Source organism: Hippoglossus hippoglossus, chromosome 7 (genome assembly GCF_009819705.1).
Source record: "Hippoglossus hippoglossus isolate fHipHip1 chromosome 7, fHipHip1.pri, whole genome shotgun sequence".
Classification (NCBI taxonomy): domain Eukaryota; kingdom Metazoa; phylum Chordata; class Actinopteri; order Pleuronectiformes; family Pleuronectidae; genus Hippoglossus; species Hippoglossus hippoglossus.
Genome location: NC_047157.1, coordinates 22,280,729 through 22,293,467, shown reverse-complemented (window position 1 = coordinate 22,293,467; position 12,739 = coordinate 22,280,729). Strand labels below are relative to the sequence as shown.

Genomic DNA, 12,739 nt, shown 5'->3' with positions numbered 1-12,739 from the left:
CTGGCTTTTTCCCTTGCGCTTGACTTTAATCCGGACTGACAGGAAATCACAATTACCATACGAGACACTTTCAAAACAGTTCAGGAAATGAGGCTGAACACATGAAATTCAGAGGACATGTTCTATAGTCACGCATTCACACCTTTGTCCTCTGCAAAATGAAGTAGAATCAATGTAGTCAGAATATTCTAAAGATTGAATTGAAGTAATTTGGAGGATCAGTGGTACGGTGGTGCAGCGGAGGGAATGGTTGTTTGTCTCTGTATTTTTGGACCTTTGATTCGCTGGCGACCTGCTCAGGGTGAACGCCGCCTGTCGCCCAATGTCAGCTGGGATTGGCTCCGGCAACTTTCAAAGAACACGTTAATACTTGAGTGTAAAGTAGGAAGTAAAGGTCATCAGGCCGTTAGCTTAGTTTCACGTCACCACTGGGAACAAAGAAAAACAGCTTGACTGACTCTGACCACAAAAATTAAGAAATCCTCCTCCCAGCATCCCTAAAGCTCATTACTTTAAATTCACATATCTCCTCTTTTTAAGGGTAAAAACATCAAAGAATGATTCAAAAAATCTAAAAATATTCCTACGTTCTTATATGAATGTTTCATAAACTGGAATGGCACTCAGCTGAGCGCGTACCAGCGCCAAACTCCAGCATTCCCCTTGAATTCAATCAAGCTGCACCAAATTACACACACTCGTGGAGATCAGTCCGGTGAAGATGCCGGATTTCTTTCATCAAGATTCATGAATTACTCCTTTGGGAATGTCTGAAGATTCTGGTGATGGTATCTTCAGAAGTTGTACGAGTGTCCGTGGCCAACTGGACCTGCTCGTGTTCCATTAGTCAGTTAGAAGTCGAGAAGCCTCTTGGATGAAACGTCTTCAAGAAACACAAGTAAGTTGCCCACATGCACAAATAACCCATTTTACAATGTTTTCTACATGTCTGCATCCAGAGTTCCATCAAGTTTCATGGAAAAGCATTCGGATAATCCTGCTGACAAACAAACAAAACAACAACAAAAAAAACAATATCTTCAGTAACCTCTTTGGAGGAGGTACTAACTAGTTGCCAAAGAATGATTTGGTTTGGCTGCTCTAGTCCAGATTAAGAAAAAGAAAAACCTCGCCCTTCAACAGCCATCGTGCGCTGGTGTTACACAATTAAGAAACAACATTTCCTAGTGATATCGCCTGTTTGAAGAAAAACAAAACTGTAAGTAATTTACCCAGTGAGATGAAACCGTATCATAATTTGTGTGAGAACGACAAAGTCAAACGCTTTGCCCTTTTTTTCACCTCATCTCGGAAACACAAACAACACTTTAAATAATAAATGTCTAAAATGTTCACATCCAGTACAAAACGAGCTGCTCATCAGGATCCTCCCTGTCGTGGGAGCATAGCCGTGTGTATGTTTCATCACTGTAACACGCAGCCATGAGGCACGGCAGCGTGTGAATACATCACATACAGCTGATAACATTAATATTGCGCAATTAAAGTTCATTAAAGTGTTTTTGTTCGCCTCTCCGTTTTAATTAGGCAGAATGCAATCTCTATTCCAGATACTGTGTGCGCGTAATGACAAAGCAAATAGATGGAACCTCCAAGCCATGACGGAACTACATTCAGTCGCCTATACACTATAGTTGCCTGCAGTAAAGGAAGGATAATTTAGTTTTGTCACACACACAGACACACACACACACACACACACACACACACACACACACACACACACACACACACACACACACACACACACACACACACACACACACACACACACACACACACACACACAGTGGGGGATTGTGTTTACATTTTTTATTACATGTGTCAAGTCTAGATGAGGAAAAAGTTGTTCAAGGGGAATAGAACAGTGTTTCCATTATGTTTTTCATGTGCCCCAAGACAGTTTATTTTCTATTAGTGAACATGAACTACTGCCACCAATGGAGAGACTCAAGGATGTGGAGGTTCTTTGCCACATATCACCTGCGAACTCAAATCAAACAGGCTGCCAGACGTATGTGATGTGCGCGTCGGGTTTGAATTATGAGAACTGAGTCGTTGCCTTTTAATAATGTCTCCAAATTGAGATAATTTGGATGTAATTTTGTGGATGATGAGAAGAGAACGGAGCATTTATTCCTACTTCTGTTCATCTGCTTTGATTCACTGTATTTATGTCTCAGGTGTGTGGCAGTTTTTCATGTAACAGCTGAGAGTAAGGAACCTATAACTCCTGCCTTAATTACCTTATTTTGGCTGCTTTCATTCCGAATTTCCGGCGCGACAGCCATTTATTATAACAGATGCTCGGAGGGTTCCTGCTCAATTTGTACAAAAGCACAGAACTATAGCTCTTTTCAGCGGCTTATATGTTTCTTCACAGATAAAAGATAATCAAGCAGCTCTCCACAGGTCCCTCACACCTTTGTGAGATCCTGCACGAGTTTGTGGAAATCACCTAATGAATGTCACACAAGCCTCTTTGGCAAATAAATCAGAAAATGAAAGTTGGGAGCTCTGCTGCTATTTTGGGAAACATAGGCACAAATCCCACAATGCTCACTGTCGCTGTTGGCATAAACCACACGGGTGTAAAATAATTCATGTTATTTTAAAGTTTTATTCAAAAAACTTAGTTTTGGACAACAGAACCCTCTTACTTCACAATCGTGTGTTTCTATTTACGTCAGAGGTCAGAGTTGGAAAATCACATCATGTCAGAGTCAGAAGTTTGAAAAGCCGACTTATTGTAACAGACAATACACAGTAGACAGTAAAGTACTACCTCGGATACAAGAATAAAACATTTAAAACTCTATATGTTCAAGAAAAGACGAGAGTATGAGGAGGGAAATGATGTGAAAGTCAAACATCCACTTACACTCCCGGTGGATTCATCTTCTCTGCAGCAGCAGTGAGGAAATGGAGCTTTAACGAGTTGCTGATTGTTCCGAAGCTCAATGTCCAGGTTCTGCTCAGATTTCAAGAACAATCAGAGAATCTTTGGACCTTTAACTTCAGTTAGGTTTGCAAATCTGTACAATATATTAACGCAAAGATGGGAGAGTGAGCAAGAATCTAGGATAATACTTCTACTGGGCTTAGCTCCTGAGTTTATCTCTTCTGTGTAAACTTTTCAGGTCTGGAAGGTGAAACCAGAACAAGCATCTTTACCAATCACAGCCCATTTAACTGCAGAGCTGAAGAATAGGCTTGAATTGTTTGTTCTTTTACTCCCAGAGTTGGTTTACATCATAAAAAAAAGATTTTTCTCTGCACTCAAGCTTCCAACATTTAAAAAAAAATCAAGAGTGACAAACTGTTAAATTAAAAATTGGGAGCTGCAGCTGCAATGATTTCTTGCTTGTCTGTCTGTCAATTAGCAGGATTGCACAAAAACTACTGGACGGATCACAACCAAACTTGGCGATGGGATGCGATGTGGGTCAGGAAAGAACCCACTGAACTCTGGTGCGGATCTGGATCGGTGGGGGGGGGGCTGATGGAGTCGTTATACATTGCGAGATATGGCGTCATGAATCTTGATGAAAAAGAATCAGACAAGTTTAAGGGGACCGATATTTATGAGTGTGCACAAGTTGGTGCAGATCCAAATACAAATCTGCATCCAGTGAATTTAAATGTGGTTTCATAAGGGGACTGTCGGGGCTTTGGCAGAGGTAAGCACTCCATTGAGTGCCCTTCTAGTTTTGTGTATGTGTTGCCAGACATTATCAGACTGAGAACTGAGACGCTGGAACCAGAGCAGGTTTAGTATTCCAGCTTGAAAATAGTTTGAATGGTTAAAAGTTACATGGTCATTGAATATCTCCCCTAAAATCTCCCCTGTTCATTGTAATACAATCTAACACGATATATCTATTGCCAATACAAAGTACTGGCACTACCTGTGTATTTCATTTTGAGGCCATCACATAGTGTTCAGTCTTGTTGGGTGAAAGAGCTTCTAGTTGTGTGTCCACTCATTTATTACACCCAAGGTCTTTTAGTCCTGAAACACCATCACTGCACTTTAATCGAGGGGCTGGTGTCACATGAGTTCTATTGAAAATACTGTCGTCGGAATGGTTTATAAAAGCACACAGGTACGAGGTGGACGCTGCTGGTTGTGAAGCTCATAATCACAGCGAATGATTAACCGTGTCATAATCTTCCAGTGAATCTACAAAATAAGTCACCAGAGGCGTATTGCTCTGGATGACACCATTGATCTCAGTGAGAGATGGAGCTTTTCAACTAAAAAAAAGGTCCCGCACATCTGAAAATGCCTTTTTACAAGAATCTACCATTCACAGCACCCTGAGCATGAAATAATAATTAGAACGGGAATGTTTACAAAGCAAAACCCGCGCATTAATTTGCCTCGGACTGCGTGAAAGCTCAGTCACTTCGTCTTGTCACTGCAAAAACAGGCTTAATGCATGATGACGTTAGGTGAACGCTGAGCAAACTGCTTCGTTTTCGGCTGCTTTCAATCGGCACAGTGGGGGGGGGGGGGAACGTCCATTCAAATCCGACGTCTCGGATGGGATGATTTTTTGCTTGCTGTGTTTTATATTATAAAATATTTCTTCAGTGCAAGGGGTGAAAACAAAAAAATGTTTGGCTGGAATTTAGCGCTTAAAAAAGAGGCAGTAAAGGTGGGTCCAGAAGGAATATCAGTCATATGAAGAGCACAGAGGAGGTAATAACAATAATATCACATATATAATAATATAAACAACATTCTGTTTCTGTTAGTAGCCGCCGTTCGCTTCAAGGCAGAGAATCTCCACTGTTTCCCTTCATTACTACAAGAGAAGTCCCCTCCACAGGAGCACTCAGTTTAGAGAGACAAACAAAAAGCATGATGTAAATACTCTCAGCAGTGGAGAAGCTGCTCGTCTCTCCTCTCTCCCCCTTTCTCCTCATGATTAGCATTTCAAACAGTTCTTGTTTTGCATCAGGGCTTCATGCTTGTGTGCATGCCATCACAGCGTTGCAGGTGGTGGCCTGTCCAACCAGCGGAGTTGGAAAAGCAGCCTTTGTGTATGTGTGTGGGTGTGTGTGTGTGTGTGTGTTTGTTTGTGAGACTGCCTCTCTGTGGTAGGAGCTAGTCCAAAGGGATCTGACCTCTTTACAAAACTCGGAGTACGTCTGCGGGACAGCATTGTCTACAAATGCTACATAATCATAAATTTCTCAGTGTTTGTGCGCCTCCGCTTTGATCGGGGGGGGTGGGGGGGGGGGGGTGGAGAGAGTCACAAGCCACCGACTGGATTCACATTGTGCCTGGTGAAAATCCACAAAATCTCTTTTTAAGTGTCTGCCAGCAGGCCCATCCAAACTTTGATTGAGTGCGTCACAATGCGCGCTGCATATCAAGCACCGAAGCACTGATACAGACGGCTGCATATAGGAGCCGTGTGTGTGGCCTGCATGGGACATGACTCTGCATCTTTTTTATCTTAAGTTAATTGCTAATAGATTGTCTCCTCCATGGGATTAACCTCGACTAACATTGTGTTCAAGCCAAAGGAAATTAAAAATAATGAGTTCCTGCAATGTAAAACTCAGCCAGCAGATATCTAATTAAATCTATATTGTTCTTTGCTCTATCTGACGAGGCGTTCGCTGTCCTCGGCGTCCAGAGTTAGTGAGGTGACGGCTGCAGGCCGGGACGGGCTCGCACCAATTAGATGGATCCTCTGTCTTGCTACCGCGCCACCTGAAAACAATAGGGAACAAACTGTCAATACATTTCATAGATATATATAGATACAAGAAAATGTTCAGGCATTTGATCAAATTTATTGTTTCCTGTTTGAGTCGATCATTTAAAGTGTTTTATCTCATTTTGAAATCCCTTTTAAATGATTTTCTTTAAATCAGATAATTAATTAAAATTTCATTTCATTTTAAAAAACACAGAAACATGTGAATCTCATGGATAAAGTGTTTCACCAGGTTGGAAGCTAACTACAATACCCATTAGCCCCAGGTACTGCTGCTATGGAGAAGAAGTCAGTGAAATGTTATATCGAATTAATATCATATATTATATCAAACCTGACACAGAATTTTTAAGGTTAAACGATTTAAGCAGCAGATTTTCTCCTTTCAGTTTTATCAACGCTTCATCTCTAGCTCTCACCCGCCAGTAGCAGCTCATGTGACACAATTTGAAGCGTGATGAATGGCTGTTGCCAAAATGCAGGTTGAGAGTAATGACCTGAACGTTTTATCAAAGACCAGATATTTTGTGACGTAAATTTTTGATAATTTGGATTCAAGACCAGGAAAGTTCTTGTTGAACCAACCATCAAGTGCTCCGACTGTGAGTCACGTTCCATTTTCTATGGAAAATACTTGAAGAGCTCCTCCCACGCAACTCTAATGTCCAATCAGAGTAAAAGTGCATGAAATAAACACGTGTTATTTAATGCACGACGTTTTTAGCCTGTCCATCTAACTAGCTTACGACTAATAACAGTAATCCAAGATAATAATTATGTGATTTAGATTTGATTCATTTAGAACACGTCTTGTACAGTTTTTTTCATTTTACATAAACCTGCCTGGTCAACGTGGAGGAAATTAGCCACTTCAGAGCTTTTCACTTGAGTTTAAATAGCTGTATAGCTGCCGTGTGACTATTCTGGTGCTGATTCCATTTCAGTACCGACTAATATCTATAACTAACTATAGCTCTAGGTTAACAATGCTGCCTCTGTATTTGCATCATCATTAGCTGGTGTGGATGCTGATTTTCAGCCTCGGACAAGTAGAGCCAGTGAAATATTCTATTATGAACCGTATATGTACAGTACAAGCATAGCAACGGTAAAAAAAGTCGAGTCTACTCTCTTCTTCTGTTGTAGTTTAATCTGATGAGCCACATGACCACTGGTAGCCATTGATCAGCGGCCACATGCTGCCGCTGCTCACTTCCCTACATTCCACTGTTTCCCCCTCGGGAATCAAACATATTAAACAGTCCAAGAAAAAAAAAGGCATCTCAGGAGAAAGTGTACTTCTAAGTGCAGTGGCGTTTCCTTTGGCCGTCAGATTTAATTACATGGGTTTTAGTTTTCAGCATTAGTTTACAGCATATTTCATGTTTGTGCTCGTGGCCCCGTCATTCAACAGATTATAGAATTAGGTTTCCTGAGCCCACTGTTCCTCGTGGAGAGCAGGACGGCTGATATGGCCGACGGGAGCGATGATTATTAGGGTTGATCGTGGAATCTTTGGGCATCAAAGAAGAGCTTACTAAAATAACGCATTATGATGAGCGTCCACAAGTCTGTCAGCCGCAGTTTGCTTATAAGAGATTTATCATAGGGCTGCGTTAAAGCATCTATAAATACCGTGTCTTCAACTAAAGCCATTTTGTGTTATGGCTTCTGCACAGGGCGGCTGCCGCATGCGACTCACACTAGCTCAGGCCTTGTCCTCACCTTCGTGGTCTTCACTTTGTTCCCGGAGATGCACGACCAGCCGGTGAGGTCAGGGAGAACTCGGCACTCCTCCCCCTCCAGACACGGCTCCATTTTACACCACCACTTCTGACGCACAACGGAGGCTGGAGTAAAATACACCTCAGCTGAAGGTCACTTTTTTTAGATGAAAAGACTTCAAAAAAAACTTGAGTTGTTAGGAATAATAATAATAAAGAAAACATCTCAATCACATGTCACACTCCTTCACTGGATTCTGGAGAAACTGACTAACCTGACTCCACTTTGAGCAATAAGATATTCATGTCATGTCAGAGGATTTCTGGGTAAGTGAGGGAGAAGAGGGTGCGGGTAATATTACCATCAACACAAGAGGGCAGAGCCCTTGTTGTCCCCGCCACCTGTCCTGGGAAGCACGAGCACTTGACTGTTTGAGAGCGTTCCTCAATCTTGTTCTTATTGCAGCAACGATGAGCAGCCACCACTTCACATGTCCCCGTCCTCTCCTGCAATGACCCTGAACAAGGAAATGTGGAGGGAAAGGTGACAATTTTTCATGCTGACTTTTGCATGTAAGTATAGAGGACTTCAGCACTGCAGTGAAATCACAATGATTCACTGACACTATTCGAAAGGAAAGAATTAAGTACATACACTAATCTTTCGTCACACATATGACAAAGTAAGTAGAGCATGTACACTACAGCCCTGCTTTGGATTTTTATAAAGCTACAGCACCACCCTGTGGATTTTAAAAACATTAGCACTCATGTCACAGTTAAGAAGAAAAAGGAAAATCACATTTTAAACCATATTATTAGCATCAATTTCCTAATTTACAGTTTCATGTGGGCAATGAACAGCACTGAGCAGATTTAACAGCATGAAGAGAAAATACCACATCTGCTTCTGCATCATTTCACGGAAAAGCAAATAAAAAGAAATGCAGTGATGATTAAACCTCGGATGATTCACACTGACTCCTCTAATTGAACGTGTGCAGCAGAGCAGGAGTTTAAAACAAAAAACAGAGACCCATGCATGTTTATTGCTAATTTAAAACGGAGATGTCTGGTTGCATGAACAACAACACCTGCAGGACTGGAAGGTTAATTCGTAAAGTGGAGTTTAAAATCAGAAAACAACCAAAGCGGAGGCCAAGACATTTCACATTTAATTATAAAAAAACAGAAAAGACAAATCAGAGGTTTCATATTGGATTTATCCATTTGAGGGTTCTGTTGTGGTGGTGGTGAAAATAACTGAATACATTTATTTTGAATTCATTTAACTGAATCAAAGGAAATAAAGGAAAATATAGAAAAATGCCCAAACTCGCAATGTTAAAGACAATGAAAAAAATAATGTCATGATATTATCATTAACATTATCATTATCACAATTTTGTTGATGATATTTTACTTTAGATCTATCTATCTATCTATCTATCTATCTATCTATCTATCTATCTATCTATCTATCTATCTATCTATCTATCTATCTGTCTATCTATCTATCTATCTATCTATCTATCTATCTATCTATCTATCTATCTATCTATCTATCTATCTATCTATCTGTCTGTCTGTCTGTCTGTCTGTCTGTCTGTCTGTCTGTCTGTCTGTCTATCTATCTATCTATCTATCTATCTATCTATCTATCTATCTATCTATCTGTCTGTCTGTCTGTCTATCTATCTCTATATCTATCTATATATCTACCTATCTATCTCTATATCTATCTATCTATCTATCTGTCTATCTATCTATCTATCTATCTATCTATCTGTCTGTCTGTCTGTCTGTCTATCTATCTATCTCTATATCTATCTATATATCTACCTATCTATCTCTATATCTATCTATCTATCTATCTGTCTATCTATCTATCTATCTATCTATCTATCTATCTATCTATCTGTCTGTCTGTCTGTCTGTCTATCTATCTATCTATCTATCTATCTATCTATCTATCTATCTATCTATCTATCTATCTATCTGTCTGTCTATCTATCTATCTATCTATCTATCTATCTATCTATCTATCTATCTATCTATCTATCTATCTATCTATCTATCTATCTATCCATCCGTGTGCATGCTCATCAGATCCAATAACTATAATACATTAAACCTCTATCATCCATGCTGTTTTCTGTCTCCAGTAAGAAACACATGAGTGTCAGGTTCTTGTTACTTCAGCTCGGCCCCAGGTGAGCAGGCTGGTGACCAGCAGCCGTAATGAGCCCCTCAGGACGTGTGATTGGTCTGGTTGGTCTGACACCTACCTGTCTGTCCTCCGGAGCTTTGGTTGCCAGTGGACTGTCCCCGGCTGCAGAGGCTCACTATCCAGAGGAGCAGGAGACCCCAGTGGAAAGGCCGAGCCGGTGAGCTCAGCTTCATGTTGCCTGCACACAAAGGAAGGAGCTTTACACACACTTTCACAGAATTGGGTTAATGATGTTCCCTTTGGGGCGTGTGACCTTAAGGTAAAATAATGTGCATTATTACATGCCCCTGCCTGAGATCACTGCATCTATTTGCTCAATTACGCTTCTCACATCAGCGAGCTAAGCCACAACAAATCAAAGAAATGCCAATAAAAGCCTGATCAGAGGCACATTTGGAGGCAGATGAGAGTCCTTACCCTCATTCTTGAGTCATATTATCCCTGCAGCTGTAAACAACCGTGCATCCGAAGCTAAACTCTCCCTGCAAAACAAGTCGCTCTCTGTACGTGAGTCACGGAAGAAACTGGGACGTGGAATTGTCACATTATACAGCGAAAAACAAACGCACGACATAAACAACCCCAGATGCAACACACTGCTATTTTTTTTATTATCAATTAAATTTGTAATCAATTAGCAAATAATCATTGAGCGAAAACAAAACAGCAAAATATAGGTCGGCTTTGAGCGTCAAAACGTCAAAATAACCAATTGAATCTGCGAATCTCTGCAGAGATGTTTGGCATCTTTACTTAAAAATTCACTTTTAATGGACTATCACCACATCTACTACATTTTGAATTGATTAACTAGTAAAGTCAATGATTTTCTATGTTTTATTCACATTTGCATTCAGTGATAAAAGCATTTGGCCTATTCCTCGTTAATCATAAACGAATCATCCATTAAGTGACAAAACACTATACCAGCACCTGCTATGAACCTATTTACTTTATCAGCATCTCAAACAGTGGTAAAAAGTCAAATGTATCACACATTTAATTGGAGAATAAACAAATAATAACATAAAAAATGAAAGATTGGATCATACAACATTTTCTGTTTCTATGTCTGTAACGCAATTTGTTAACTTATATTTTGAAAGGTTATATACCAATGAAGTTTATTATCATTATTATTATGATTGTTGTTGTTGTTGTTGTTGTTAATTTTGCCTAAACTGGAGTAGAAATAAAGGCAATGAGTGAAATCCATATGTTCCTACCTCAGGTTATTGATTCTACATGATGATCCTCTGCCGAAGCCTCCGTCAGTGTCAGTGCTGACATCACTCACACCATCATCTCGGCGAGGAGCCACAGGTTCACATCCGATTCTTCACCTCCAACTTTCCTGCGTCAGTTCAAGACTCAACCGCGACGACAGTGAATCTGTGGAGCAGGTGAGCAGCGTCTCTTCCTGGAGCCAGTGCAGGTGATGATGGGATTTCTCCTGCAGGACGTGATGTGTTGCTCTGTGAACACACACTCTCACACACACACAGACACACACACTCACACACTCTGAGGAGAGAGTACATGTCAGCTCCTCCCGTCGGAGGAAATTAAAACTTAATCGAGGCAGAAACCATCTGTCTGCTGGTCAGCGAGCGGCCACTTTCATTAGCGCCATAAGAAGCTTAGACAGAGAGAGAAGTGACGTCCTGTCAGTCAGAGGATGAGCTGCAGCTGGAGGAGAAAGACAAGTTCTCCGGTTGGATCTGTTGACGCAGAATTACACTGTTTGCTCTTGTTGTTACTGTGTTGAAAGGTAGATGAAAAAGTAGACGGTTGTCCCTTCTTATTACTGAGTTTGGTTTTAAACTTGATTTGTGAGGATGAGTGTTTATGTGCTGGATCATTCACTATATGTAATAATAATAATAATAATAATACTAACAATAATAATAACGATCATACAATGCCACTTCCTGTTCTAAAAAGACTGTAGATACATTTAATTTTGACTAATGTGAGAATTATTCTTCTTTCCTTCTATATTTTTCCACTCTCTTTTTATTTGTAATACTTTCTGCTATTTATTTATTTAAATGTAAATTTGCATCTGCCTATAGAGCACATCTCTGCTCCAGTAAAGTTTATATTTATATTTATATGTATATGTATATGTATATGTATATATATACATAGGAATATGTATTGCTCTTTTTTTACTTTACTTCTACTTCAATGTGCAAGGTCCCTGAGGTGCATTCTTTTTTTATCTTTTCTCTGCACGAACCAGACTAATAAAGGCTTTTAAAAGTTTCCACTGTAAGAACGGTAACAGTCCCTTGGTGTATTTTCCTTTTTAATCAAAATGTACAATTGTGTATATTTTCTTTGAGTTTCTATTCCTGGGATCGTCAAATAAGACAATTGTTACTTCAATAAATAATTAATGCTTTATCATTTATATCAATGTGTAACTGTAATCTTAACTTCTATTTCTTCAAAGATGTTTTAAAAAACTCTTGTGTTTTGGGTGTTATACAGTTTAAAGTGCTTTCAGACAAACAGTGGAGCAGCTCTGTCGCTTCTAGATAACAGGCCACACTGCACTTTACAGGAAGAGCCACTGCAAACTCCATCTGTGGAGACACTGAGGTCTTTTAGATGCAGGGGGGGGGGGGGGACCTTTTTATGACTCTGTGGTGGCATCAGCCATTTTCTTTGGAGCAGCAGCAGCAGCATCTCTCCTGCTGACAGGAGGAGACGGGACAGCCTCATTAGGAAGGACAGCTCAGTCTCTGAACGCCCCCCCTGACCCGGTGGAGGTCGTCTCTGCTGGAAAACCACTCACACCCTGAAGGAGAGGTGTCACCGGTCCGACCTTCCAAACTATAAGAATTACCACCACTGTGCAATACTCGTTTTCTGTTTGCACAATAACTATATCCGGTTTACACTTTATATATTCTGTTAACATTTTATATACTATTTCTATTTTCTTGTGTTTAAGATGCAGGTTTCGTATTTTTACATACCTCCTTTGCTGCTGTGACACAGAAATTAATCAATCAATTACT

The 12,739-nt window shown here is 40.2% G+C and overlaps 1 protein-coding gene across 2 annotated transcripts; it reads right to left on the bottom strand.

The window, feature by feature from the left end:
* Window positions 1-5,455: 5,455 nt before the first annotated feature.
* Window positions 5,456-11,147, bottom strand: LOC117764529 (chemokine-like protein TAFA-4). Of its 2 annotated transcripts, XM_034590389.1 has the most exons (5): window positions 10,937-11,147; window positions 9,769-9,888; window positions 7,843-7,998; window positions 7,482-7,606; window positions 5,456-5,749 (listed from the first exon to the last, which is right to left on the bottom strand). In XM_034590389.1, the coding sequence occupies exons 2-5, from the start codon at window positions 9,881-9,883 to the stop codon at window positions 5,738-5,740; spliced, it is 408 nt and encodes a 135-aa protein (XP_034446280.1). In that variant the 5' UTR covers window positions 9,884-9,888; window positions 10,937-11,147; the 3' UTR covers window positions 5,456-5,737. The 2 variants fall into 2 exon arrangements, with proteins under 2 accessions (XP_034446280.1, XP_034446279.1); XM_034590388.1 differs by lacking the exon at window positions 5,456-5,749 and having other exon boundaries at window positions 7,455-7,606.
* Between the last annotated feature and the right edge of the window lie 1,592 nt (window positions 11,148-12,739).